The following is a 25,897-nucleotide window of genomic DNA, read 5'->3' as shown; positions in this document are numbered from 1 at the left end:
AAGGGGATTTAAGGGCTCATAGTTTCTCATATTGTCCACACTTTATCGCCTTCCTATACCTCATGGTCTTCCCTGCCACTGTGAGGGCCCTGACTTTATCATAGACACCTGCCATGGGTATAGATTTAATCACCTTTGCAGCCCTGCCAACCTTGTAATCAAATCCTGAACTGATATTTAGCAGTCTGTCCTGTGGCTACAAGAAATGAGGGTCTCTTTAAATACTGATACGGAGGCATTCCAGCTCTTGTGTTGAGCCCTGAGTCGACAGCTGGCTGACCATAAAATTAAAAAAAAAAAAAAAAAGCACTGCAAATTTCCTCACTCATATAAGTACCATTGCCCTTTCCTATCCAAGTGCCAGAGCTACTGTGCAGGCTAATGTTTTATGTTCATCTTTTACCCACAACAGGTAAGAATAGCCTTAGTAATTGTGATAGCACACCAGGAGATACTCCTCTTGTCATCTGATTGGTTCATTACCCACTTCTAGAGACCTGAGAAGCTGCACTTGAGGCTTTCTTCTTACACCAACTTTATTGACATGGTTTTTTTCCAAAAGCATAACCTAAGACAACTACTTTGATGTAGTCAGATCATTTGGACGGTAATCCTAGTGAGAAGCAATGAGGAAAATGGGGAGAAACTTATAAAGGTGATATAAGGGTGTGTCAATGAAGTTGCTGCTATGGGCAACCAGAACTCAATTGCACCAGGACTACTTGAGAAGCACACAAATGCCCTTACAAAATTGTCTTGCTAAGGGAAATTATTATTAGTCCTTCTGAGGCAAGATGAATTTTCACAGATCAGTTCTCATCAGTTTTCCTACTTTAGTTATGCCTTTAGAAATCAGCACATTAGCATTACTGTGGATTGGATTACTGTCTTTTTAATGCCTCTGTTTATTTTGGTTGACTCTGCTTGGACGACCCTTTCCTCCCCCCTTGCAAGCCCATTTGAATCCTCCTCATCATTTTGGTTCTGCTTTCTAAAGGAAGCCTTCATAAGCCACTCCAGCCAATATTTTAAATGCTTATTCTGAATCTCCACTCTACTATATTAACACTCATTGGCACTTAATCTTAGTCATTCACACAGTATTTACTGAGTGCAGACTATGTACCAAGCACTCTTTCTTGATGATGGAGATACAGCTGTAAATAAATAAGACAAAATTTCACTCTTGTGGAACAAATATACAATAGCAAAAAGGGATGAGATAGACAGACAACACATATGTAGAAAGTGATCATAATTGCTATGAAGGTAAGTAAAGCAGGGTGAGGACAGAGTTTGTGTGTGTGTGCGCGCCCACACAGGGGTTAGCTCTCCTAGACAGGGTAGTCAGGGAAGAACCTTTGATGACTGGCCCGAAGAAAATGAGGAAGTATGTCTTGTGGACATCTGAGAGGGCAGCATTCCATGCAGAAGAAACAGTAAGCCTGCAGTGCTGATGCTGAGCATGCTCAGAGAGGGTCAGATGGCCTTTGAAGAGTTGCCATGGATGTGGTCCATCTACTTCAAGTTCTGTCTTAGAGGTCACGATAAAAATTTTGAACTTTAATCTAAATAAAACAGTAAGGTATAACAGTGTTCTCGGCAGAAAAATGTGCATTTGGTGACAGGTTCTGAAATGGTCATTCCAGCTGCTGAATGAATTCGGATGCAGAGAAACAAAGGGCAGTAGAAAGACCTATTAAGTCACTGCAATTGTGCAGTCAGGAACGGATGGTGCCTCATGACACCTTTTGTACTGTGGGTCGTTTTATACCAGCATTTACGTTTCTTGTCATATAGATCCAGAACTACTTGAGGGCAGGGAGCTCATACTTGTAATTGATGGGTCATGAATATGACCTATGTACATGTGCACTTAATAGACACTCAATAACTGTTGAGGTATACTAACAGTATTAAATACATGTTATTTAGGTAACAGCATGGCATCACTGAAAGCCTTTGTCATTTACTACTTCTTTAAGAAAATTTTATTCTCCAAGCCTTAATTTCAATATTTTTTAAATGTTGGTAACACCTGCCAACCATGTTGGTGAGGATTAAATGAAAATGCCTAGCCCCATACCCACCACTTACGATGGGAGGTATCTGTCATACTTCAACAGAAGCCCTAACACCCAATACAAACACAAATGTTCTTTCTGTATGATGCCTGTGAAATTTTAAAAGCTATAATAACTGACTGGATTCTAACACATATTAATCCAATTCATTCCTTTCTGGATATCCAAAGCATGCACTCAAAAATGTTCCAGCTTTGTTATAGCAATATTTGCCTTCCATATCATTTCAGTGTTGCCAAAACAACTCATCACCTATCCCATCTTGGTTTTTCACATCACTACACCCCAGTAATTGTAGCTGTAGCCCTAAACCCAGGGTAAATGTTTAGGAGTTTGATGGCTAGTCAAGCTATGGGATTTACATTCTAAGCAGTAAGTGAGACTGTCAAAACAATACTGGCAACACTTCTGTTACGTTGCAAGGACCCGGATTGCGGTAGCTACAGACTGAATTATAACGTCACAATCAACCCAAGTGTTACTTCAGTCCACTTACACCAGAAAGCAGGTGCAAGTCAGGCAAGGGACATGGAAGCAGAGAAAGGTATGATGACTTTGCCCCGTCTCATTATCATTAAGCAGAAGAAAGAGGGAACCCCAAGGGTTTCTAAATTTGGGTTCAACTCTCTTCACTTGGCTGAGTTGTCCATTGACATGGAGGGCTCCTCCTCTGTGGACTGCCCACGGGGCTGGGGTAGCCAGGGAGTCGCAGGCCAACAAAGAGGCTGCAGAAGCTCAGAGGCTCGGACCCAGGAACAAGAGGAGCACTGATCGAAGGGTGAGAACATCGACCCCATCGGCGATCGCCGCCCCTACGCAATTTCTAGTGAGTAAAGAAGTGCAGTCCTCGCACGTTTGGGCTCACCACTGCGGCACTCACCCCACGTCCCGAAGGAGAAAGCGCATGCGCGAGAGGTCCTGGTCCTGGTCCTAGCCGCGAGCGGCTGGAGGCCTAACAGGAGGCGGGGCCGTAGAGCTGCGCAGGCGCGCAATGACACATAGGCGGAAGTGGCGCGGGAAGGCCGGCAAAGAGAGGACTTTTACCAGGAGGCGGTGGCTGTGGCGGAAAGGGCAGGAGTAGGCGAAGAGGAGGTGAAGCTGGAGGTGATGGCGACGGACTTGGGGAGGGGGAGATGCTTCGTCTGGCTGGTGACATCCAGCCTGGCGGTCGGTCACCCTTCCAGGTGACACTGGCTCAGGAGTGGTCTTGCCGCCCGGGCCTTTCGTCTTGTTTGGGATCCAGATCCCCTCTCCCCAGAGAACCATCCTCTCATCAGTGATGAGCGTGCAGGAAGAGGATGAGGTCGGGGTTGAGAACGCGGGTGGCTTCATTTTTTAAAGAACGGAAACCTGTTGTCATGGTTTCTAGGGAGAAACTACTTCTTTTCCCCCTTTCCGCCCCGCGAGTGGCCGGAACTCCCTCCAGCCCCGGTTCGTGGACTCGCAGGCTTGTGGCCACTTCCAGGGACGTCTTTGACCTCTGGAGAAATATCAGTCGCCTTGTTTCCCCAAGACTGCATTTTAGTTAAGAGCTTCTTGTGGTTTCTGCCTTAAATCTGCTGTCCATTTGATTTGCAGTGCAGAATGATTGTACTTACCAGGTTATTAAATTCTTGTCATAAACTTCTTACAGCAGTTACGCTGATTACTCCAATCTTTGCAGCTTAATTCCCCCCACACACTTTATTTTTCTTTTAAATATTGAATGACTGGATGGTTTAGTGTGCTAAGAAGTGTGTCGAGAATTGATTTTTGGATAAACATTTTCTAAGTGAATTCGAATTATTTGGGAATTGGAAGAAAGATATAGCAGCATTTGAAAATAATTTAAATGTTTTTTGTACTTTATATATATGACCAGATTAATAAATTTACTGTAATAATTTTGACTTCAATAGGTCATTGTCACCAGTTATAACTTTTAAATTTCACTTTGTGCTAGCAAAGCTTCCCTTTAATTCAGTTTGAGCAGTTATTCTTTCTTGTTACTAAAGTTAAATATGTGTGTTGGCTTTAGTAAGAGGACTCAGGCACCGATTCACAACTGTGGATTTTTTGTACTTAGTTTCAAGAGTTAACCGTGAACTTCTAAAATAAAGCAAAATGTTGATCATTTAATTTGAAAACTAATTTTAACTCTATGCTTGATTTTTTTTCCTGCACCACAAGGACATTGGCCTAATATCTTTAGATGTTGATTAATAGTGTCATTAATGGCTGAAATAAAAGGAATATGTCAAACATTTAGGGTCACAGTTATTCGGTGTCAGAATTCACAGGGTCTTCCTTCATCAGTCACAGGATCGGACCAGGGATGTTCTGATAAATAAAACTGCATTCTAAATGGAAGGCCTTAAAGTCCAGATTTTCCGATGCTGGTGCCTTAAGTAAGCAAAGGAAATGAATTTATTTCCATGTTCATTTTAGATGCTTTGTGGAAAGTTTTAGTAGAGATGTCAGTATTTTACCACAGATGTACAAGAAGTAACAGTGCCAGAAGGATTTAACTGTATGTCTGGTGTGTTAGAAGTGGCAAAGTATTAGAAAGATGAGCAATACTATTGATTAAATAGTGTTTACTAAAGTATAATTAGAGTCCTTCATTTAATATTTTACATTGAGAAGTTTACAGTTGTGCGTAGGCAAAACAAAGTTTATTCTTGTATTATTATTTATTAATTATTTTATTATTTTCCATGCAAATACTGTAAACGTACTTTTGCCCCACCCTGTATAAATACAAAGAGAAATTGACAGTCATCAATGGAGCCTTCATGGGTTTTTTTACAGACTTAACAGAAATGATGTCTTTCCCAGCTTTTTGCAGCCCCAAAGGTTTTTTTCTTTTGTTTTTAAACAACTTTTTTAAGGTTCAATTGACATATAAAAAACCCTGCACATTTAATATGTACAGTTTGATGAGTTTGGATATATGCATGCACTTGTGATACCATCACCATAATCAAGGTAATAAACATATCTATCACCTCCAAAAGTTTTTTTGTGTCCTCTTGTGTGTGTGTTTGTGTTGTTAAAAACACTTAACATCAGATCTAGCCTCTGCACGTATTTTTAAGTGCCCAACACCGTGTTTTTAATTATAGGCACTTTGTTATTTAGCAGATCTCTAGAGCTTATTCATCTTGGGAAACTGAAACTTTATACCCATTGAACAATACCACCCCCAAAACTTTTTAAATTAAAATTATTTTCTCCAAAGAAAGAAACATGTTCTTTTTACCTAAGAGATGCTATTGCTAAAGTATTATCCTTTCTGTAGTCTGATAAATCTAGCTTTTTAAATAACTTACAGTTGTTTGATTTTACTTTTCAATGTCATTAGTACATATATTTTCCATTTGTCTTAGAATTTAGAAGAGCCTAGGTTCTTTTCTGCAAATAAGAATTGACATCAATGTTGAAGATGCTACGCATCAAACTATTGTGGGCTTTAAAAACTATATCCTTACTCCGTATAAAAACATAAAGGCATGTTTACTTCTTTGATGAAATAAATACAAGTTTAGCTTTTAGTTTGTTGCTGTGGAAATAGAATGGTATATACTTAATGTAATGCTGTATTGCTCTTTATCAGGTAAAGATAAATTGGAGAGTTAACATTGTTTTTGGTTGATTGGAAGCTCAAGTAGGGGAATTCAGATGTTTATATCCAGAGACAATGAGACTTAACTGTATACTTTTTTAAAGTGTGATTTGAAATGTTATTTGGAGCATTATACATTCTGATCCAAATGTTTTGCTTAAATTGCTTATTTCCTTCTTTAGGACTTAGCTCAACAAGCAAAAGAAAAACTAAACAAAGGAGAGGAATCCAACAAAGATAACTTTGGAAGCACTGAATGTGGCAAAATAAGAACAATGGATCTCAAGTTCAACAACTCCAGGAAATATATTTCTATAACTGTCCCGTCCAAAACTCAAACAATGTCACCACACATCAAGTCAATAGATGACATTATAGTACTTGGCATAAATCTCAGCAGATTTAACAAACTAACTCAATTTTTCATATGTGTTGCTGGAGTTTTTGTATTTTACCTCATTTATGGATATTTACAGGTAAAAAGTAGTTATTTGTTTATGGTAACTATGTATAACAATTAAGGTCAACAAGAGCACTTAAAAATAGTTTTGTTCAAGATGTTTTCCTTTATAAGTGACCGGTTTCTTCACAAATACGGGGTTTTCTGTATAGTAATAGAAAAGGGCTTCTTAAAAGTAAGTCTGCTGAAAGAAAGCAGGTCACGGTTTCAGGGTTCAATATTTTAAATACGGGAAAGGGAGCCAAGTCTTAAAATTAAAATTATGAAAAAACATGAAATATTTAACAAAATATAATAATTACAAACATGTTACTTTTTAAAAAGTGAGTAATTCAAGTATTGATTACTGTTTTGGAACATAATTCTCCAATAAAATTGAATGATAGCATGAAAGCCATATTCCAGTTCATTCTTGATTCCTGTAGCTTAATAGTAACAGGTCATTTTTGGAAAAGTATATCAAGATGTTTTATATTTTTTCAAAGGTAACTCTTTAATTCTGTTATCACTGAATCATTCTTTTTTGTGTTTTCATTCTTGTTGGTTTCTTTTTCTATTCTAACTTTGCCAGAACCTTATTTTTCTGTGATTTTTTTTTACCTGCACGCAACATTTCTAACATTGCCACAGTCTGTCTCACGTTCGCATTGTCCTGTGGCATGGATGTGTGCACTGACCAGCAGGAGACTCCTGCCCCTCGAACATGGGGGCTGGATGGGAGGACCCAAGCTAGTGTAAACAGAATGTTTGAATGGACTAATTATTGATGGTTAGTTCATTAGTATATTCAGCCATTACCAGCTTCGCTTTTTTTTATTCAATTCCCTAACATGAAAGAACTTTTTATAATTCCAGGAAAGGAAAATCATATGTTTTTCTTCAAACGCAGATATTTCTGATATTCTGTAGTATTAATCAGAGTGAGCTTAATCATTGTACTCTTTTCCATTATCTTACAGAGATGAAATATAAAAAGTAAGTATAAATGAAGAAGGTGATTTTTGACTATTCCTTAGCTTATAAAAATACTATTAAAAGTATTAGTGTAAAACAAAAACATGAATTAAAAATCTTAGTATTTATAATAATAATTGACTTTGCCACTTGAAAATGGTATAAAATTTCTGGTGTCAGTGAACAATAATAAAACATAGTAAATTTTATCAAGTAAATTTAGAATTCTTGTTGGAAAAACATTTTTTTTGTTAAAATACATTATTCTTACCAAATAGCTTGAGAACAAAGAAATGAATTAGAAATTTACTGTAAGAATTTCATCAAATCTTTTTATTAATGATCAGAGATTTTAATTTATAACTAATAAGTGCAAAGTTTCTTTTAAAAGTAGATAAATCGCTATAATTATGTTTGTAACATCATTATCACTTTGTGAAAAGTGATGTTGCTACTAACTTACATATAATTGCCTATTAAAATAGTTTTAAAAAAATGGTTGGAGTTTTGTAATGAAGTTAGCTATATATATATAATCTGAATGCCAAAATACTTAAACTACTTTCATGTTTCATAGTCCATAAACCAGAAAAATCCTAAAAACTTGCAGACTTACTTGAACATGAAGTCTAAATTTGAGGAATTACACATATCGTAAATGTACAAAATCTAGTTAAGGGTCTACTTAGAGGGTATGTAGAGTTTTTCTTTGAAAAGAAATTCATACATAATTCTCATTTTTTTAATTTATTATTTGTAATTACTTTATTCAATTACAGTTGTCTGCATAATTCTCATTTTTTTAATTATGTAAAATACAGTTGAATATATATATATTCAGAATATATATATATGGGGGAAGTTTGATTTTTTAAGTAAGCAAGATAACTTTATTAGAACTCCTCTTTAATGCCTTATTAAGAATTAATGTAAATGTTACTTCATGGTATAGCATTACGTTTAGGTAAAATAACTACTTCCTCTACAAAGAGAAGTTTTATATAACCTGTGGTACAAGAATTCCAAAAATAAATACATAAATTGATTTGAAATGATTATAGTTATATGGAAAAAAAGGCCTGAGATAATAGACTTATAATGAAATATGCTTTTTTGAATAGTAGATGAGTTCTTGAATCAGCTACTTTTCTCATTTTGGGGGCAAGTCTTTTAATTTTTGTCTTAAAAAAAAAAAGCATAGAATGATGTTGCTTCATAGCTATCCCTTTTTAGGGATAATGACCTTTTTAATTTTTCTCCCAATTTTTGTACCTGGATATCTAGTGTCAGTTCCTTGGAAAGGCCCCTAACTTCTCTACTATACCTCTGAGAAGTTTCATGATTTGAGTGGGTTTTTTTTTAATGTTGTGTTTATTGGAATTTATTGTAAGGAAATTGGTCTGCCTCTTGAAATTAACAGTATTCATGTATCTTTTGACAGGAATTAATATTTTCAGTGGAGGGTTTTAAGTCCTATGGCTGGTACCTTACTTTAGTACAATTTGCATTTTACTCCATATTTGGCCTAATAGAACTTCAGCTTATTCAGGACAAAAGGAGAAGGTATGTGGTACGTTTGTTTTTATTTTTTCACAGTTCATTAGTAGTGGTTAAATTTTTTGTTCTGCTTTCTGGGTATACAGAGTATATTATACATGAAACTTATATTTCCCATTAATAAAACATCTAATACCCAAGCATTTTTATCAGTATAATCAACTTAGTAAAAATATTAAATACGATATTTTCATTACACATTGAAAAAAATAATCTCTAAGTGTAAGTTATCAAAAAATGTAGTTTAGGCTCAACTTATATTAAATATATCATCTTAACGTATTCAGATGTACATGTATATTTTTATAAATGTCACTGAAATAAGTATGATAAAGATTTACAGTACTGCTACATTAAAGTGAAGTAAAACATCAAACCGGTTTTTATAGTGGTTTTTAAAATTTGTAGTAATTTCTTGTGAGATATATTTTACTTAACATTGTCATACTTGTACTGTCTAGTAGCTGCGATTCATTCTTAGTCAGCAGAGAAGTTTCATAACATTTCTTTTTATCATGACTGAGGGAGCTTGTTTGACAGTATATTTTAAATTGGCCATCTAGATTATAGAAATACCTTCATGTATTTTTAATGGCATATAGAACAGTATGCAATAAAACCTCACCTCTGATTATAATTAGATGGTGGTTAGGAAATTGAATACACGTTTTTGGTAAATGTGATTATCCTGACATATCAGAGCCTAGTATGTGAATAATCAGGTATATGTTGTGCAGTTTACAATGCAATAAGCTCAAATATTGCACTGACAGTCTGTCCTCATTGATATAAATGTTTAATCCCTGAGTGAAAATAAAACATTTTCACAGCCTTTATTTCGTGTATAAATGTTTTTGATGTTTGTATGAAGGTAACTATAAAATTTTAAATATTTAAATCTGTATCTCCAGTGTTTCTTCTCAGGTCTAATTTTACCTCTCAGTCTCTGTATATCACCAATAAATTATTATAGAAGTGGCATTAAAAATATTTGAATCTGAAGACATCTTCATTATTTTCATGCCCTGAAACTCTACAAGACTTACCCATAGGTGATAAAATAGAAAATAATCAAATATATCCGTCCAGACGAGTATACAACGAGCCCAGATGATTCATTACCTATAGCAAACTACTGGACCTCTGTTGCTTCTAAAGTAGGAGACTCTCATACTATCTCTATTAAATGAAAAGTGACAAAGAAACGATTTCCTAAGTGTTAAATTTTAAAAAGATACACCTCCCTCTCAGCTACCGGAATGAGATGGAGCAGGGCCCCAAGCCATGTTTGTTTATCCCAACCTTTAAACCATACAATCATACATACTTGAAGATAACATCATTTGTGTTTGATTTAAACATAAGTGAAGGAATTTAATAGAAGAGTGTATAGATATATAATGAATATAACTATGAATTGAAACTTTTTATTCCAAAGCACATGAAAAACTATCTTAGAAAAAGCCTTTAAAGGCATGTTACAATGAAAATATACCTAATCACATATTTCTGAATTCATTTCTGAGTATATACCCATCTCTGAATTTATGTAAGTGTCATTGCTCTTTAGACGTATGCTTAGTTTTTGTCTGTCTTCCCCTGTTTATACGAATACCAGTATACTTGAAAGAGTACAGGATTTAGGGTCAGAAAACATTTGAGTCTTGCATCGCCTCTCATTAGCTCTATTAAGATCTCAGGGAAGTTTCTTAAATTCCCTCTTTTATTTCGAGGCTCAAATGTGATAGGGTGGTGAAGCACATTGTAAAGTGTAACACCCGGAATATACTACTTATTTTTCAAGAAAGATTGCCTTGTAACTTTATTAATTACTTTATGTGAGTTTGTAATAAAGGAGATCTGTCCAGTTGGTTTTGACTGGGCTTTTCAAAGTTAAAGTTTTTCCACCATATCTAGGCAGGTAAGCAATTGGGGTGTTAAATAAAAGTGGGGGCCATGAGAGTCCTAGGGGCAAGATGATGAACTCTAACTTCTTCATTTGCCAATGAGAAAACAAAGACCTGGAGGACTGTTGGGATTTCATGAGATCATGTAGCAAATTCCTCTCAGAGCTGGAGCCTTTTGAATTTAGGTTTCCTGAGTTTCAGGCTTGTTTTTTTTGTTGTTGTTGTTTTCTTTTTTCCTACCTGTACTGTGCTGCTTTCTAATCATCATTCCTTGTGATTTTTCTGGCTTGAATTTTTATTTTCTGGCCTGCCTTCTCCTACCTAGAGAAGCAGAGCCGTCCTCCTTCCCTGATGATAGCTCACTGAGGGTTAAACTCCACAAACAGCATAAAAATCAGTGTTTGTGTACAATGATGCATACCGGCATGCCAGATTATTTCCATATGGATTTTAAATGTTGACCACTGTATTAGTTAAGTAGGAAAAGCCTCAAAATTGAAATGTAAGTGTAAATGATGCATTCTAATTGAATTTTTCCAGTAAGTTATTTTGCCTTATATCCAGCCATAATAAAAAATATGAAAAATGTTATTGCCTTGATTTAAACATGAACACAAAGCCCAAAATAGGAACTAGATCTAGGAGGCAATATAGTGTAATTATGTGAGTAGTGCTTCCTGTGTTAGTCACACCAATGTACAAGTTATTATTTTAGACCATTAAATATCTAGTCAACGTGAGCATATGCTCACAATGATAGCTCAAAATTCTGAAGATTCCAAGTGAGGAATTTCCTCGAGGAAATGCAGGTAGAACTTAAATCATAAAAGAACTTATGACTTGGGATCACAAGGAGAGAGATTCCTCATCAGAAAGTTGATTTCACAGAATACAGACAGGATTGGAGATGAATTATAAGATATGCTACTAAAAATTATGTCCAGAGTTTTAAACATGTACTTTTTCTAGAGAAATTCTGCCCACTTTACTCTAGCAGAATGGATAGATGTATTTTTCCTAATGCTAGATGGAAACATCAAGGAACAGAACAATTTAGAAATTAAAAATTAGTTAAGGTGCCTTTTACCATTATAGAAACCAATATTTTAAAATATGTTTTCTAAATTTAGTCAAGATTGTTTTATGCCTAATACATACAGTAAGAATCTAAGTGACTCTGTATACCACTTTTTCACACAGGAGTTCTCACTTAAGATTGATTAATAAGGGTGAGTTGTTATTTTTAGTGCCATTAATTTATATAAGTAGAGTGTTAAAGCTTTAAATTAGTGATATTTTACCAATATTTCCAGATATTTTACATTACCAATATTAAACAAATAAAAAGAGTAAGTAGACTTTACACATGGTAAACACATTATCTAACAAGTATGAATTGGGTCCCAAAATGAAGATTTTAAAATTGTCTTTTACAGAATACCAGGAAAAACCTACATGGTAATAGCTTTTCTAACTGTGGGTACTATGGGGTTGTCAAACACTTCCTTGGGCTACCTGAATTACCCTACCCAAGTCATCTTCAAGTGCTGCAAGTTGATTCCTGTTATGCTAGGAGGAGTTTTTATTCAAGGTATAGTAATGATGTATTTTCATACTGTTTGAAACTAGTAGGATATGTTACAGCATCTAGCATTAGGAAAAATAGGAAACTTTGGTTAATTTAATGAACATTCTAAATATTTTATCAATTCTGAGTGATATAAAAATAAGATATTATAAAAATACTAATACTTGTGATCTACCTTAGTATCTGAAATCAATGATTTGAACTCAGGTAGAATAAAAATAGTATTTTGCTTTATTCTTTTAATCTGAAATCTACTTACATTTCCAGAAATACTGTAATCACATATTGAAGGCCTAGCTCAGAAGTACCTAAGTAGCTGGAAAGCTCCTTCTTTCAGTTCTTTTATTCTTATACTCTTCAGGGCTCAGAGTGCTTTCACCTCCATTATACAAATGGACAGTTCTTACATTGAAGTGAAGCTTAACCTGAGCAGAACTGCTTTTTTACCAGTTCTGCTGGCTTATTGATTCCTTAGAGCTCCAGCCAAGTTACAAGCTATGTTGAAAGAACAGTGGAAGAGGAGGAAATGGTAGCAACAAGCAGCAGAATAAGTTGTTGTTTGTATAACTGTCATGAGGAGTATTCATGTTTTGATAATTAAGTGTTTCTGTATCACTGACGTTCTTATACAGCCTGACTTCATTCGATGCTTAAGATGCCTTCTCAAAAAAGCCTTTTAATGAAAGTATGTCTCTCAACTACTTTACATAGGAAAAATTAATTATCTCAATCCCTATTAAACATCACATTTAATATCATAACTAACTGGGCATGTATATTTCCTTACAATCCTTCCAAAAAGTTACACTACATGGTTTTGTTATTTAAATGTGGATATGTTAAAATAAGTTAATCTTCACTAACCTAGAAGTTAATTGATTATGGTGTTTGCAAACTTAAACAGTTATATGACCTGAATAATTACTCTGGTTACTTTTTAAACTTATAAACTATAAGAAAATTAATAGCCTTAAATTACATATAAAGAAAAAAGAGGCATTAATTTCCGTGAACTTTTTAAATGTTCGTATTTACCCATCATCATAACAGATAAAATGGAATCTCATATCTAACGTATAAGGACACTGGTGCTCACTGATAATTTAATTTTCCGAATCAGTGTCTTCATATATTTTGACATAGGATATAAAAAGCAGACCCCTGATGAACTGGGTTAAACACGTAGATCTAAAACTACCCTGAGTGGATCTTTCCATTGTGAGGTTGACTTACGTTTGTATTACACAGGCAAACGTTACAATGTTGCAGATGTGTCTGCTGCAGTGTGTATGAGCCTTGGTCTGATATGGTTTACCCTCGCTGACAGCACAATTGCACCCAATTTCAACCTGACAGGTAAGGAATTTTATTGTCTTCTCAGATTTTGTAGGCAGTTTGGTTTACAGATTTATAAGGACTTTAACTGATGGTGTGACATCTGTAATTCTCATATCTAACAAAGCTTTCCATCATAAATAGTGTCCCATGTGGAATTTGTAAATTTCAGATTTTTTTCACAAGCAGAATAAATACAATAGTATGTTTAGAAATAAGTAAGAATAAAAAAATATGGGTTGGAATCTTGTTTTCGTTCTAAAGACTTAATGGAGAAATTGTTGATGTATACATATTATCATTCTTAACTATGGAGTTTTACTCATAGATTATTGTAGTAAAAATATTACAACTCTGGAAGTATAACAGTTGTTTTTACTAAAGTATTCTGACATGACAGAAAGCTGTTTGCTCAGTCAAAATTTTCTGTTATCAAGTACATGGTAGATCAATTTCTTATGGGCTGAATTGGAAATATACCCATGAATTACAGGAGAATCACAGTAATTTTGTATTCTCATTTGCTTCATTGAAACTTGTACATTTACTTGTCATTGTTTTAGCTAAAGAAGGAAAGATATGCTGTGCTATATTAATATGGTTATAACCTTAACATGCTTAAAGTTCCCACCATAAATAGTGTGCCATGTGGAATTTCGTAAATTAAATTTAGGGGTTTTTTTCACAAGTAGAATAGGTTTTATAGTATGTTTGGAAATAAATAAGAATAAAAAATACTTATTGGAATCTTGTTTTCACTCTAAAGACTTTATGGAGAAAGTATTTGTGTATACATATTGTCAGTCTTAACCGTTGAGTTTTACTCATAAGGTTATTTTAGTATCATCCCATCTCCTACCCTGCCAAAACAGTACAGGGTATTAAAAAAATGCCTAGGTCTTTGCCCTGGCTGGGTGGCTCAGTTGGTTGGAGCATTATCCCTGTACCATACACCAAACGGTTGTGGGTTCACTCCCTGGTCAAGGCACCTACCTAGATTGTGGGTTTGATCCCAGGTCAGGGTGCATATGGGAGGCAACCGATTGATACGTGTGTGGGTGTGTCTCTCCCCTCTTCCTCTCTCTAAAATTAAAAAAAAAATTTCAGGGAGAGTAGACTGGAATGAATATGCGTGAACAATGACAACCTCACTGTACTAGTCAGTGAGGGCAGTAAATGCCATTGAGTGAGGATGTGTACTGTGTGGCCGTCACATTTGAGTGAGTAGAGCAACGAATCTGTATCAGATTTTACATTAAGCTTGAATATTTCTCCGTGGAAACTATTTAGATGATTCAGAAGGCCGCAGCTATGAGCAACTGGTGATTGGCAGCTTCATCACAACACAACCTCTTGCATCATGTCTTGTGCAGAGTTTTTTGGTGAAACATCAAATCACCCAGGTGATTCAGTCCCCCAACAGTCCAGATATGGTGCCCTGTGACTTCTGGCTTTTCTGAAAACTAAAATCACCTTTGAAAGGGAAGAGATTTTAGACCTTCGATGAGATTCAGAAAAATACCATAGGGCAGCTGATTGGAGAACTGTGTGAGGTCCCAAGGTGCCTACTCTGAAGGGGACATTGTCATTGTCCTATGTACAATGTTTCTTGTATCTTGTATCTTCTTCAATAAAGGTTTCTATTTTTCATACTATGTGACTGGACAACTTAATATATATTACAAAATATAGTGCGTATAATTATTTTTGAGGGAAAAGTATTAAATAATGAAGAAAATCATATTTATCAGCTTCACTGTTCTTACTACTTGTTAGTCAACATTTCTTACTAATCTGGTTAACCAGGCAAAGTTAAGGGATTTAAATATAACCACTTCAGCCCCTTGGAGCATCCTTTTAAGAACTAGGAGATCTGGTAGAACCCCTTACATCCATTCTTTCAACTTGGACCACTCAGAGTGCAAGAGATCCTTCCTTTAATGAGTCTTACTCTGGGAAAGCTTATAGTTGCGGTTGTTTCTTACATGGTTTAGATTTTTCAGAAACAGTTTGTTTTCATGTCCACAAATTTAAAAAGAAGTTTATATTTGAAAACTAGAAAAACTGACTCTTTTACTTAATGAAAATGCAGTTTTAGACAAGGCATAGACTTTTCTATCAGAGCCATGGCTTCAAATTCTGTTTGAATCACTGAACAATGTAACTGTGGCCAAATTGCCGGATACCTTTGTGCTTCACTTACCCAGAAATAATGATGGCAGTTTGCCTCACACACAGGTAGTGAGGGGATAGAGTGAGACGATGAAATAATGGGTGTGAAAGCAAATGCACTTGGTCAGGTGAGGTGATGATGGTGATGATAATGATGGAAAGAGGGGGTTCTGTAACTTCTAACTATAGCTTAAGTGCTAACCCTGTCTGAGTTCATGGAGGTACCGGAACCTAACCACACTTCCTTTTTAAGAATAGTGGATGAGCACTTATCACAATCCCTGATCTGTAAGAGTATATTATCTAAGGGAGATTAGATCAACTATTACAGTGGTTGAGACAGACATAAACACAACTTTGACTGTATAGAGGAGTGTATCAGACTTACTCATTCAAGTAAATGTTCACTTTAAAATATTCCCCTTCATATGCAATTAAGGTATTTTCATAAAAGTATTTCATGCTGTTTCCATTGTTCAGACCATTGTTGGAACGTCTTTGAATAGGTAGGCCACTGTCTTCAGATCTTCAATAATACCATGTCTTTTTCTTCTGAGGACAGATCTGATATTTGAAATAAGTAAAAGAGCACTCAGAATCAAGTTTGGTGAATAAAAATGCACGCTTAGATAATGCCCAAGTTAGGTGATAAAAAGTCAAGTTGAAGAAAAAGTATGAAAACTTGAAAATGCTCAGTTAAGTGCATATATGTGTACATACAATTTTCTGTTACTTTTGATTCTTTTTATTTGAAAAAAGAAGAAGAAAACCCCCTTAAATTTCTTCAGATTCACAGTGCAACCAAGGCCGCTCCTTATTCTTTCTGTAAAGCAGCATGACTGGTGACCAGGGTCCTGAACACTTGCAGTTAGGCGCCTGCTTCTCCAGAGATGTGCATGTTTGTACGAGTGTGTTTATTTCTGGATTAGTTTATGCCAGTTGTACCTGTTATTATAATTATGCAATAATTAAATATTTACTTGAATTACCCAAAACTGAATTTGAAGAAAGAATTGTTTCTATAAAAACTAAGTTAATTGAAACCATTTAGTTGACAAGTCAATAAAATCTCTATTGAATTATGCGGCAATGGAAGCAGTATAAAAATTGGAGGGTATCATAAAAATATGAAAGGTTTCTGCATCCTGATTGTTTCAGAAGTTGCTGAGTTTTTCGTGTAATTTTTATTTCTGAGGTTCGTGAAATATATATACATATATATATATATATATATATATACACACACATATATATAACATATACAATACTTCTTAACCAAACAACTTGGAAGGTATAGAGAGTGTGTTTTATAAGTGGTTTAAACAAAAGAGAAAGTGCAGAATTTTAGTTAGGACCCTCATGGAAAGAAAATACCTTAGTAGTTGCATGTATGTTCATGTGTTTTAAATTAAACATTTTAAAAATAAAGATAATTTTTTATGATTTCCCTCTTCATCTGAGTTTTAAATAACTACCAATCCCAATAAATCTTCTAAGAATGTCTCCTATATTTATTTAATTCATTATTCCTCCCAAACATATAATGTAGTTTGAAAGCAGAACTATTATTTAACAGGACAGTGCCACAATAATGGTGACAGCATTAATGCAGTTTATTTGGTTAGCTTTTTTAAAAAAATAACATCACCTATGTAACCTATGTGACCTATGTGCCTGTTACAAGTAGTTGTAGATAAAAAGAAATAACTCAGCTTTATGGAACAAATGTGATTAAGATCTGCTTTTGTTTTTTAGCCCAATCATATCTCTGACAAATCTTGATTCTCACTCATATGCTGAAATAAAGAGATTTTTTTCCTGTGCCTTCTCGAAGGTGTGATCCTTATTTCCCTGGCGCTGTGCGCAGACGCCGTCATTGGAAATGTGCAGGAGAAGGCTATGAAACTGCACAACGCCTCTAACTCGGAAATGGTAAACAGTCTAGCACTTTTTTCTTCACATCAGACAGATGTAAAATGGTGATAATAATTTTATTAAATAGTTACGGTACTGACTTGCATTGATTGCATTTTTAAACTAGTTTTTCATTACGTTCATAAAAGCAATGCATTCAAACATAGGAAAGTAAAAATGCTACTACCGCTGCTAATAGCTTATGGTATAGTACTTGATCAATTTTTCATCACTGGTTTATATTTTTACATATTAAAAACCCTTTGATACATCATTTCTCCTGTCTTTGTATCTGGTTATTATTTTCCACTTAGGAGTTGATAAGTTTTATGTGGTCCAGTTTATCTTCTCCTTCATGGTTCTGCTGTATATTATGATTGAAAAGGGCTTTCCTGACACTAAGATTTCAGAATTTTGCCTGTGTTGCCTATTGCTTTTATGATTTCCTTCCTATTATTTCATATTTTAATGAAGGTCCAGAATTGTATCCTTTTGAATTTATTTCTGCACCAGAACCATATGATGAGAGCAGCTTTATCATACACATTTATCAGCTATTAGGACTAGCCACCACTGTTCCTTTTGTTTTTCAGAATGTTACTACCAGTAGTTATTCTTGGGTGTTCATATCCCCAAATAAACTAGAAATCCCATTGGTATTGTGATTGGTATGGCATTGAATTATAAATTAAATTAGGGAGAATGGCATCTATACCCTTGATTCTTTCAATCCAAGAATAAGGTACGACTTTCCTTTTATTCAAGTGTTCTTTTTAAAATGTCCCTTAGATTTTAAAATTTTCTTCATATAAATCCAATATATTTCTTTTGAACTTATTGTTAGATATTTCATCTTTTTGCCATTGTTACTGCAAATAATGCCTTTTCTTCCAATATGTCTTCTAACTGATTGGTATTTTTATATAGGAAAGTTATTGTGTGTGTTTACATTAATTTTATAACCAGCCATCCTGCTAGACAGGTAGAGCAGACTGCATTAAGGATATGTGGGACTGGCTTTTCCTGGTGGTTTGGTCAGTAGAGCGGGGATACTCTAAGGAGTCCCTAGGAACATAGGAACTTTCATCTAGGTCCAAGTTTTCTTGAACATCATCACCACTCTTCCTAGATAAGGTAAAAAAAGTGTTAAGGAAGTGTAGGTAACTAGAAAATTGATGTAGTACAATGGCTAGACCACAGACTCTGGTCTGAGATAGCTCCAGTTCATATCCCACCTGTCCTAGCTCTCTTATTTGGGGCAATGTACCTCTCTGTTTTAGTTTCTTCCCCTGAAAATTGGGAAATGATGATTAAAAGTACTTATGTCTAGGTTGGCTATAAGAAATAAATGGAATAATCCATATAGAGCAATTATTAGCACAGTACTTGACACATAGCAATATTGAAGTTTGATTCTGATTTTGCATATGAGTGTAACAAACTGGAATAGAAAGATCAGTAGGAAAACTGAGAAATTAAGCAAGAAATATGCAATATACTGCTTATCTTTGTTATTTTAATGTCTTTGCAAACTTAATGTTTGGGTTTTTGTGTTTATTAAGTAGCTATAAAATATTTTTGTATTGTTGACGTTTTTAGAATGCCATTAAAATCTAGTTTGAATTCAGTAATTAAGCCAGGAAAAAAATGAATAATTATGTAACCAGAAGGACCGGTACTGCTGTGTTATGCTGCACATAAAATAATGCATAGACTTAGAACAGTTAGGCTCAGCCATCATGTCCAGAAAGTTAAGCCATGTTGAAACAATGATGTTACTCACATTTAATTGACTAGATTAATTGAGCCACATGTTGAAATCCTTCATTTTTCACCTTTGGTTTGATATCACTTTTTCCACTTTATTTTTATCTACTCTAGGTATTATATTCATATTCAATCGGTTTCGTGTACATTTTATTGGGATTGACATGCACTAGTGGATTAGGTCCTGCAGTAACGTTTTGTTCAAAGGTAAACACTAATGACATTTTAAAAAAGTAAACAGCTTCCATTAAATAGTTTCCTCTGTATTTCTAATTCCCCTTGTTAAAGACTATTTTTACATAATTTGATTAACTCCTTTATATGCAGATCAGAAATTATTTCATAAATGAAATGATTTATATTTAAATTTACTTTATCCTTGCTCTACCCTATAAGTTAATGTTTAAGCTATTCATGAGTAAAAGTTGTGGATTTTAAATTTCATCATTATTTTTCCATTAAATCAAAACTAAATAAGAATCTTTGCTTCACTGCATTGTTGAATGGCTTATTATTGCTCAAGAAGTTGATTAAAATCTGTGGTTTTATTTCATTTGTAATACCTTAGGGTTTGTTTTCCGTTTTTCTAACAGGCTTTTTTGTATGTTGCAGAATCTAATTCGGACCTATGGTTATGCTTTTCTTTTTTCCCTCACTGGGTATTTTGGAATCTCCTTTGTTCTGGCTTTGATTAAAATTTTTGGTGCACTTCTTGCTGTAACAGGTAGGAATGATATACCTGCTTAGATTATGAACTAAGCATTTAAATTTTCTCTGCTGCTCTTTTCCAAAAGATAAGAGCAGCATCTACTCTTCGTTAGAAAGAAAATTGTCATAGTTCACCAATTTATTCTTGGGCTTGTGATATTTCTTTAAAATTCTAAAGAAAATGTTTAATCTTAATTCTTATTTGAAGGTTTAATTTTAAAATCAAATAGATACATTTATCTAAATAGCAACTTTTAAATACATTAAAAGAACTTTTTATTAAAAAGTATAATGGGATTATATTTTCATAGAAAAATAGTTCCTTTATACACTTTTTATAATTGAAAATTCCAGTTTTGTTGAACTTAAAAGTATGATAGATGTATTTTGAACGTTTTTTGGACCTTTCTTTTGTACACTTTCCAGGACATCAGATGAGCGTCTTTTTTCACTAATAATTATTAGGCACTTGCCCTGTGTGGGGACTTTCCTCACACATTACAGGAATGGAATTCGTATTTGTTCTGCTTTGGAGGATTAAGGGGAACAGATGAGGGGCCACGGGTGAGGCCTAACGAGGGCAACAGATGACTCCCTGTGCTACATTGTGGTGTTTGCCAAATGAACAGCACGAGCAACCAGTGCTCTTGGTGTCTCCGGTGTGGAGACAGTAGGAGAGCTGTGGCTTGCTGCATCAGAGAAGGTGGACACCAGGCCCGGCTCTGGTGGTTAATGACTTGTGTGACCTGGAGAGTAAGTCTCTCCTCTTCTCTGAGCTTCATTTCTCTCTTTTGTGTCTTGATTGGTTGAACTTGATCATTTCCACCAGAGATCTGCATAATTTGCATCTGTTATACATATATATTAGTCATTTATCTGATTTGAATTTTCTGTGGTTTTAAGGAATACTTAATTAAATACCACAGAGTAAATTAAACAAATGAACATATGTCTCTCTTTGTAAAAGTATATTTGCTTTCTAACTTTTCCCTTTATTTGCTCAGGTATGACTCTCCTTTTTAAAGTTTACATCCCAAGTGGTAAATAGAGGGAATTTGATTGTAGAGTAGGCCATATCACTAATCTTTCAATTCATCTCATGCTCTCAAGAAAGATTGCAAATTCATATACTTAGTTTGAGCTTCAATTTTGCTTGTAAGATGTTAACTGTTTAAGAAGTTCTCATATCAGTTGGTGTGCATTGATTGGGCCCGGAATGAAGAAATGTGAGATGCAGTCCTTGTCTTGAAGGTGCAGGCCAGCTTATTTCTCTCTCGTAAAAAGAAATCCAGAGGTGGTAATAATAATTGTAGCTAATATGTACATAGCCTTTGTTGTGTACCAGGCACTATTTTAGATACTTTACATATATTATTTATCTTAATCTTGAAATAATCTTAGAAAGTACTCACTATTATTGTTCTGTTTTACACATGGGTAAACTGAGGCCTAGGGAGGTTAAGTGACTTGCCCAGTAGTCAAGCAGCTCATAAGTTGCGGAGTCTGGATTCCACCTAAGTCAGTATGACACTAGACCGGTGCTCTGACTCCTTGTGCTGTACTGCCTCTTGAGCTGGCGTGGTGTCTCCATGCTCATTAGGAGTCCAGGCTCCTCCTGCATGCTCTGCCTGTTCCAGGCAGTGAGATGGAGAGAAAGTGAAACACACGCCTTTCTATTTTTGGAAGCTCCTAGAAATAGTACTTCCCCTCACACTTTTTTGGCAAAACCTAATCCGTGAGCATGCCCTAGCTGTAGGAGAGGCTAGAAGGCATAGCCAATTAAAAATAGGGGTCATTTTATTAATGTAAAAGGAAAGACAGATTTGGGGAATCAGGTTCTGACACGTGTTTCCAAAACAGTTTCTTCATTTGGTGTTCATTCATTCATGTGTTGAACAGTAAGTGCTGGGAACTACAGAGTCTGGGGATAGAGAGATGAATAAGACAAGGAACTAAGAAAAGCATACGGTCTAGTGCGAAGATAGCAACTGATAATGCAAAGTGAGGGAAAAGCTATAATGGAGATACATGCAGTTTTCATCTCTACCTGGTGAGACAAGGGAGGGAGGTTTCAGGCCTTACGATAGACTTTGAGGTAATAATTTAAAGGACAAGCAAAAGCAAAAGTTAATACAGACAAAGAGGACTATAAGGATTGCTCATAGTCTTATCCAGAGATGATCACTATTAAGATACTAGGTTGCCTGCTCCACCTAATCATACCTTCTTTTAGAAAGCATTTCTTTCCTGCCAAACTAAGTAAGTCTCTCTGAGGGATGACACGCCTGCCCACGTAGCTGAGTATGTGTTACAGTTGTGCTTTAACATTTACTGTAGTATTTAATGTCTGTCCCCCTACTAGACTGTAAATCCCATAGTAGCAGCAACAGTGACTTCTTGTTTGTTTTTTGACTTGCACCTCAAATAGATCCCGGTACGTAGCAGGCTTCATAAATATCTGTGAATGAATGATTTCCAAAATATTTCTGGGATGGTAGACACATTCTAAACCAACCTTTTTTCCCCTACAGTGACAACAGGAAGAAAGGCAATGACCATTGTACTTTCATTTATATTCTTTGCTAAACCATTCACATTTCAGTAAGTATATTTGAATTCAACAAGTTCCTCAGCTTTTAGATACTTTGTTTCATTTTCCTACCAAATATCCTTAATTCTTTATAAGGCATCTTTTTCATCTCTACCTCCAAATTATTGATATGTCTTCTGCTGCTTCAGAAATGTGTGTAATTATTTTGAAGAAATCATTTTGTACATTTAAGCTGTCTAACCAGAATCCCAGGGCAAATGTGATCCTGTTTGCAATATAAATGAATATGAGTTATGTGTTAAGATTAAGGGATTCATTCCCCCTTGCCCTAGTACAAATATATTTATATATTTACATTTATAAAATACTTAAATAAATTTTATATAAATATTTAAATAGTTATATATTATTATATATACATACAAGGTCTCTCCAGAAAAAGTCCAGCCATTGTTAATATAATGAGAACAGTTTGAAGACATCGATATAACCTGGCAGCCACCGGGAGTGGAGTGGAATGCACGTGTGTGAACAGTGACAACTTCCTGTACTCGCCAGTGGGGGCGGTAGATGCCATTGAATGAGCATGTGCACTGTGTGGCCATCACATTCAAAATGACTGAGCGAGTAGAGCAACAAATCTGCATGAAATTTTGCATCAAGTTTGAACATTCCTCCACAGAAACTATTCAGATGATTCAAAGGCCGCAGCTATGGGCAACTGGTGATTGGCAGCTTTATCACAACAACACACCCTCACGCATCATGTCTTGTGCAGAGTTTTTGGTGAAACATCAAATCACCCAGGTGACACAGCCCCCCTACAGTCCAGATATGGTGCCCTGTGACTACTGACTTTTCTGAAAACTAAAATCACCTTTGAAAGGGAAGAGATTTTAGACCTTCGATGAGATTCAGGAAGATACCACAGGGCAGCTGATAGAACTGTGTGAGGTCCAAGGTGCCTGCTTTGAAGGAGACTAAGGTGTCATTGTCCTATGTATAATGTTTCTTGTATCTTGTATCTTCTTCAAAAAATGTCTCTATTTTTTGTTACATGGCTGGATACCTGTGGACAGGCCATATATATATATATGGTAGTCTGTGTGTGTGTGTGTGTGTGTGTAATATGTGGAATTTATATATATATGTATATATATATATTAAAATCAATGGTTTATTTGCTGCCTTTTCTCACAAAGCAGTGAGGTGGAGAAGTATTCTGTCAGTTGTGCCATAATGATTTAGTTTGTGGCCCTTACTGTTTTCTTTACCATCAAGATTTATTCGAAATTAACATTATTTAAAACTTACCCTGGTTATTAGGAATTGAGAAGATTCAAACCTAGAAATTATGAATGTATAAAATTAAAAGTAACCACAACATAATTTGCCACCCATGTGTTACTTGTTTTCTGTAAGTTGGTTTCCCATTCTGAATGTGGTAGGTATACATTATAGTAATCTTCGCTAATCCCGCTTTCTCCGGACGTGTCCCCTTTTTATTGCTATTTATTCTACCCAACTGGGGTAACTGGATGGATGGCTGTATTGTATTTGCAAGATGGCCATTGGCAGGTTTACCAATCCAGGACTTTCACTTAAGACTTTTGGTAGGAGTTGGACTTTGCATTTTCCATTATTCTCAAAATTCAAGTGAACTACATTTAGTATTTTGTAAAATATCTTATTTCTTATACACTTAACATACAAGATATGAAATTCTAATCTAATCTAAAACTATGATGTTTGTTTTAGTGCTGTTACTGTAGGCTTCCCACTGCAAAATTTTATTTTACTGCACAGCATAGTTTTGTGAACTCATCACCAAATTCTGTGGCTGATAATGAATTGTTACCTTAATATTAATTTTTTTCATATCTCTTTCTCTTAGGTACATATGGTCTGGTTTGTTAGTTGTCCTTGGTATATTTCTCAATGTTTACAGCAAAAATATGGATAAAATAAGACTGCGATCACTATGTGACCTGATAAACAAAAGAGTGGAAGTAAAAAAGTTAAGGACGTTGGCACAAACCGTATAGACGGTGATTCCTGCTGTTTGACATAGAATTCTAAGGGACCAATCGCCAATTAACGAACTTTCCAAAGGGATCATTATAAACACCAAAGGATCTGAGGGCTTGCTCTCCATTGGTAACTGGATTACACATGGAGTCAGCCCTTTTCTTCAGAGCACTTGTTCGACTGTTTGACATCTGAAGCAGTCAGGAGAGCACCATCTGTCACACCTTAGAACAGTATCCGTATAAAGGACTGTAATTATTAGCAGTTTATTGAGAATCCAACTAGAAGTGGACCATGCTGTAAAACTAATATTGTCATGACATGTCACAGAGATTGATATGTAATAGCAGATTTGTTGGTCTTCGTTCCATTTTGGTGGTGTTATTTAAATTGATTCTCTGTTATAAGAGTCAACTGCTGATTTAAAGTCTAGATAGAATAACTTCATTATAAATAAAAAATATTCTGTGATTTTTTTTTAAAGAATGCGTTGATAGCATTTTGTTATAAAGAAAGAAGTGAAGATTGAGCAAAGCTTTACATAAACTTTAAAACTTAGGCCTTTTTCTGATAATTTCACAGTATCTTTACAGAAAATATGCTTTAAGTTTCCTGTGAAATATAGACAGTATAGTCAAATGAGTCCTCATACTGCATCCTGTAAGTATATATCGCAAGGAAAATTTGCTACTGTTTATCAAAGAGGTGCTAAAAGACTTAATCATTTAGATTTTTTTCATTGAGGAAATTAATGATTCTTAAATTATAAAATAAAATTGTCATCGTTTTTCTTACCTAATTTATTTTTTGTTTCTTTTTTAAGTATATTTTATTGATTATGCTGTTACAGTTGTCCCAGTTTTTTCCCTTTGCCCCCCTCCACCCAGTATCCCCCTTCCCTCCAGCAATCCCCCCACAGAGTTCATGTCCATGGGTCATGCATGTAAGTTCTTTGGCTTCTCCCTTTCCTATATTGTTCTTAACATCCCCCTGTCCATTTTTTTCCTACCAATTATGCTTCTTGATCCCTGCACCATTTCCTTCATTCTCCCCCTTCTCCCTCCCAGCTGATAACCCTCCAAGTGATCCCCATACTTATGATTCTGTTCCTATTCTGATTGTTTGCTTAGTTTATTCTTGTTTTTATTTTGTAGATTCAGTTGTTGATAGTTCTGAGTTTGTTGTCATTTTACTGTTCATATATTTGATCATCTTCTTTTTCTTAGGTAAGTCCCTTAACATTTCATGTAATAATGAGTTGGTGATGA

At 35.1% G+C, this 25,897-nt stretch overlaps 1 protein-coding gene across 3 annotated transcripts; it reads left to right on the top strand.

Moving 5' to 3' along the window:
- Positions 1-3,071: 3,071 nt before the first annotated feature.
- SLC35B3 (solute carrier family 35 member B3) lies at positions 3,072-25,428 on the top strand. Of its 3 annotated transcripts, none has more exons than XM_045189100.2 (10): positions 3,072-3,176; positions 5,871-6,164; positions 8,544-8,665; positions 12,003-12,157; positions 13,403-13,510; positions 17,496-17,593; positions 19,457-19,549; positions 19,955-20,066; positions 22,582-22,651; positions 24,496-25,428. In XM_045189100.2, the coding sequence occupies exons 2-10, from the start codon at positions 5,964-5,966 to the stop codon at positions 24,644-24,646; spliced, it is 1,110 nt and encodes a 369-aa protein (XP_045045035.2). In that variant the 5' UTR covers positions 3,072-3,176; positions 5,871-5,963; the 3' UTR covers positions 24,647-25,428. The 3 variants fall into 3 exon arrangements, with proteins under 3 accessions (XP_045045035.2, XP_024408140.3, XP_053776717.1); XM_024552372.3 differs by having other exon boundaries at positions 3,092-3,188; XM_053920742.1 differs by lacking the exon at positions 24,496-25,428 and adding an exon at positions 23,028-24,485 and having other exon boundaries at positions 3,101-3,188.
- The last annotated feature ends 469 nt before the right edge of the window (positions 25,429-25,897 follow it).

Source organism: Desmodus rotundus, chromosome 3 (genome assembly GCF_022682495.2).
Source record: "Desmodus rotundus isolate HL8 chromosome 3, HLdesRot8A.1, whole genome shotgun sequence".
In the NCBI taxonomy this organism is placed as follows: domain Eukaryota; kingdom Metazoa; phylum Chordata; class Mammalia; order Chiroptera; family Phyllostomidae; genus Desmodus; species Desmodus rotundus.
Note: the sequence above shows the minus strand (reverse complement) of the source record. Positions and strands in the feature narration are given on the sequence as shown.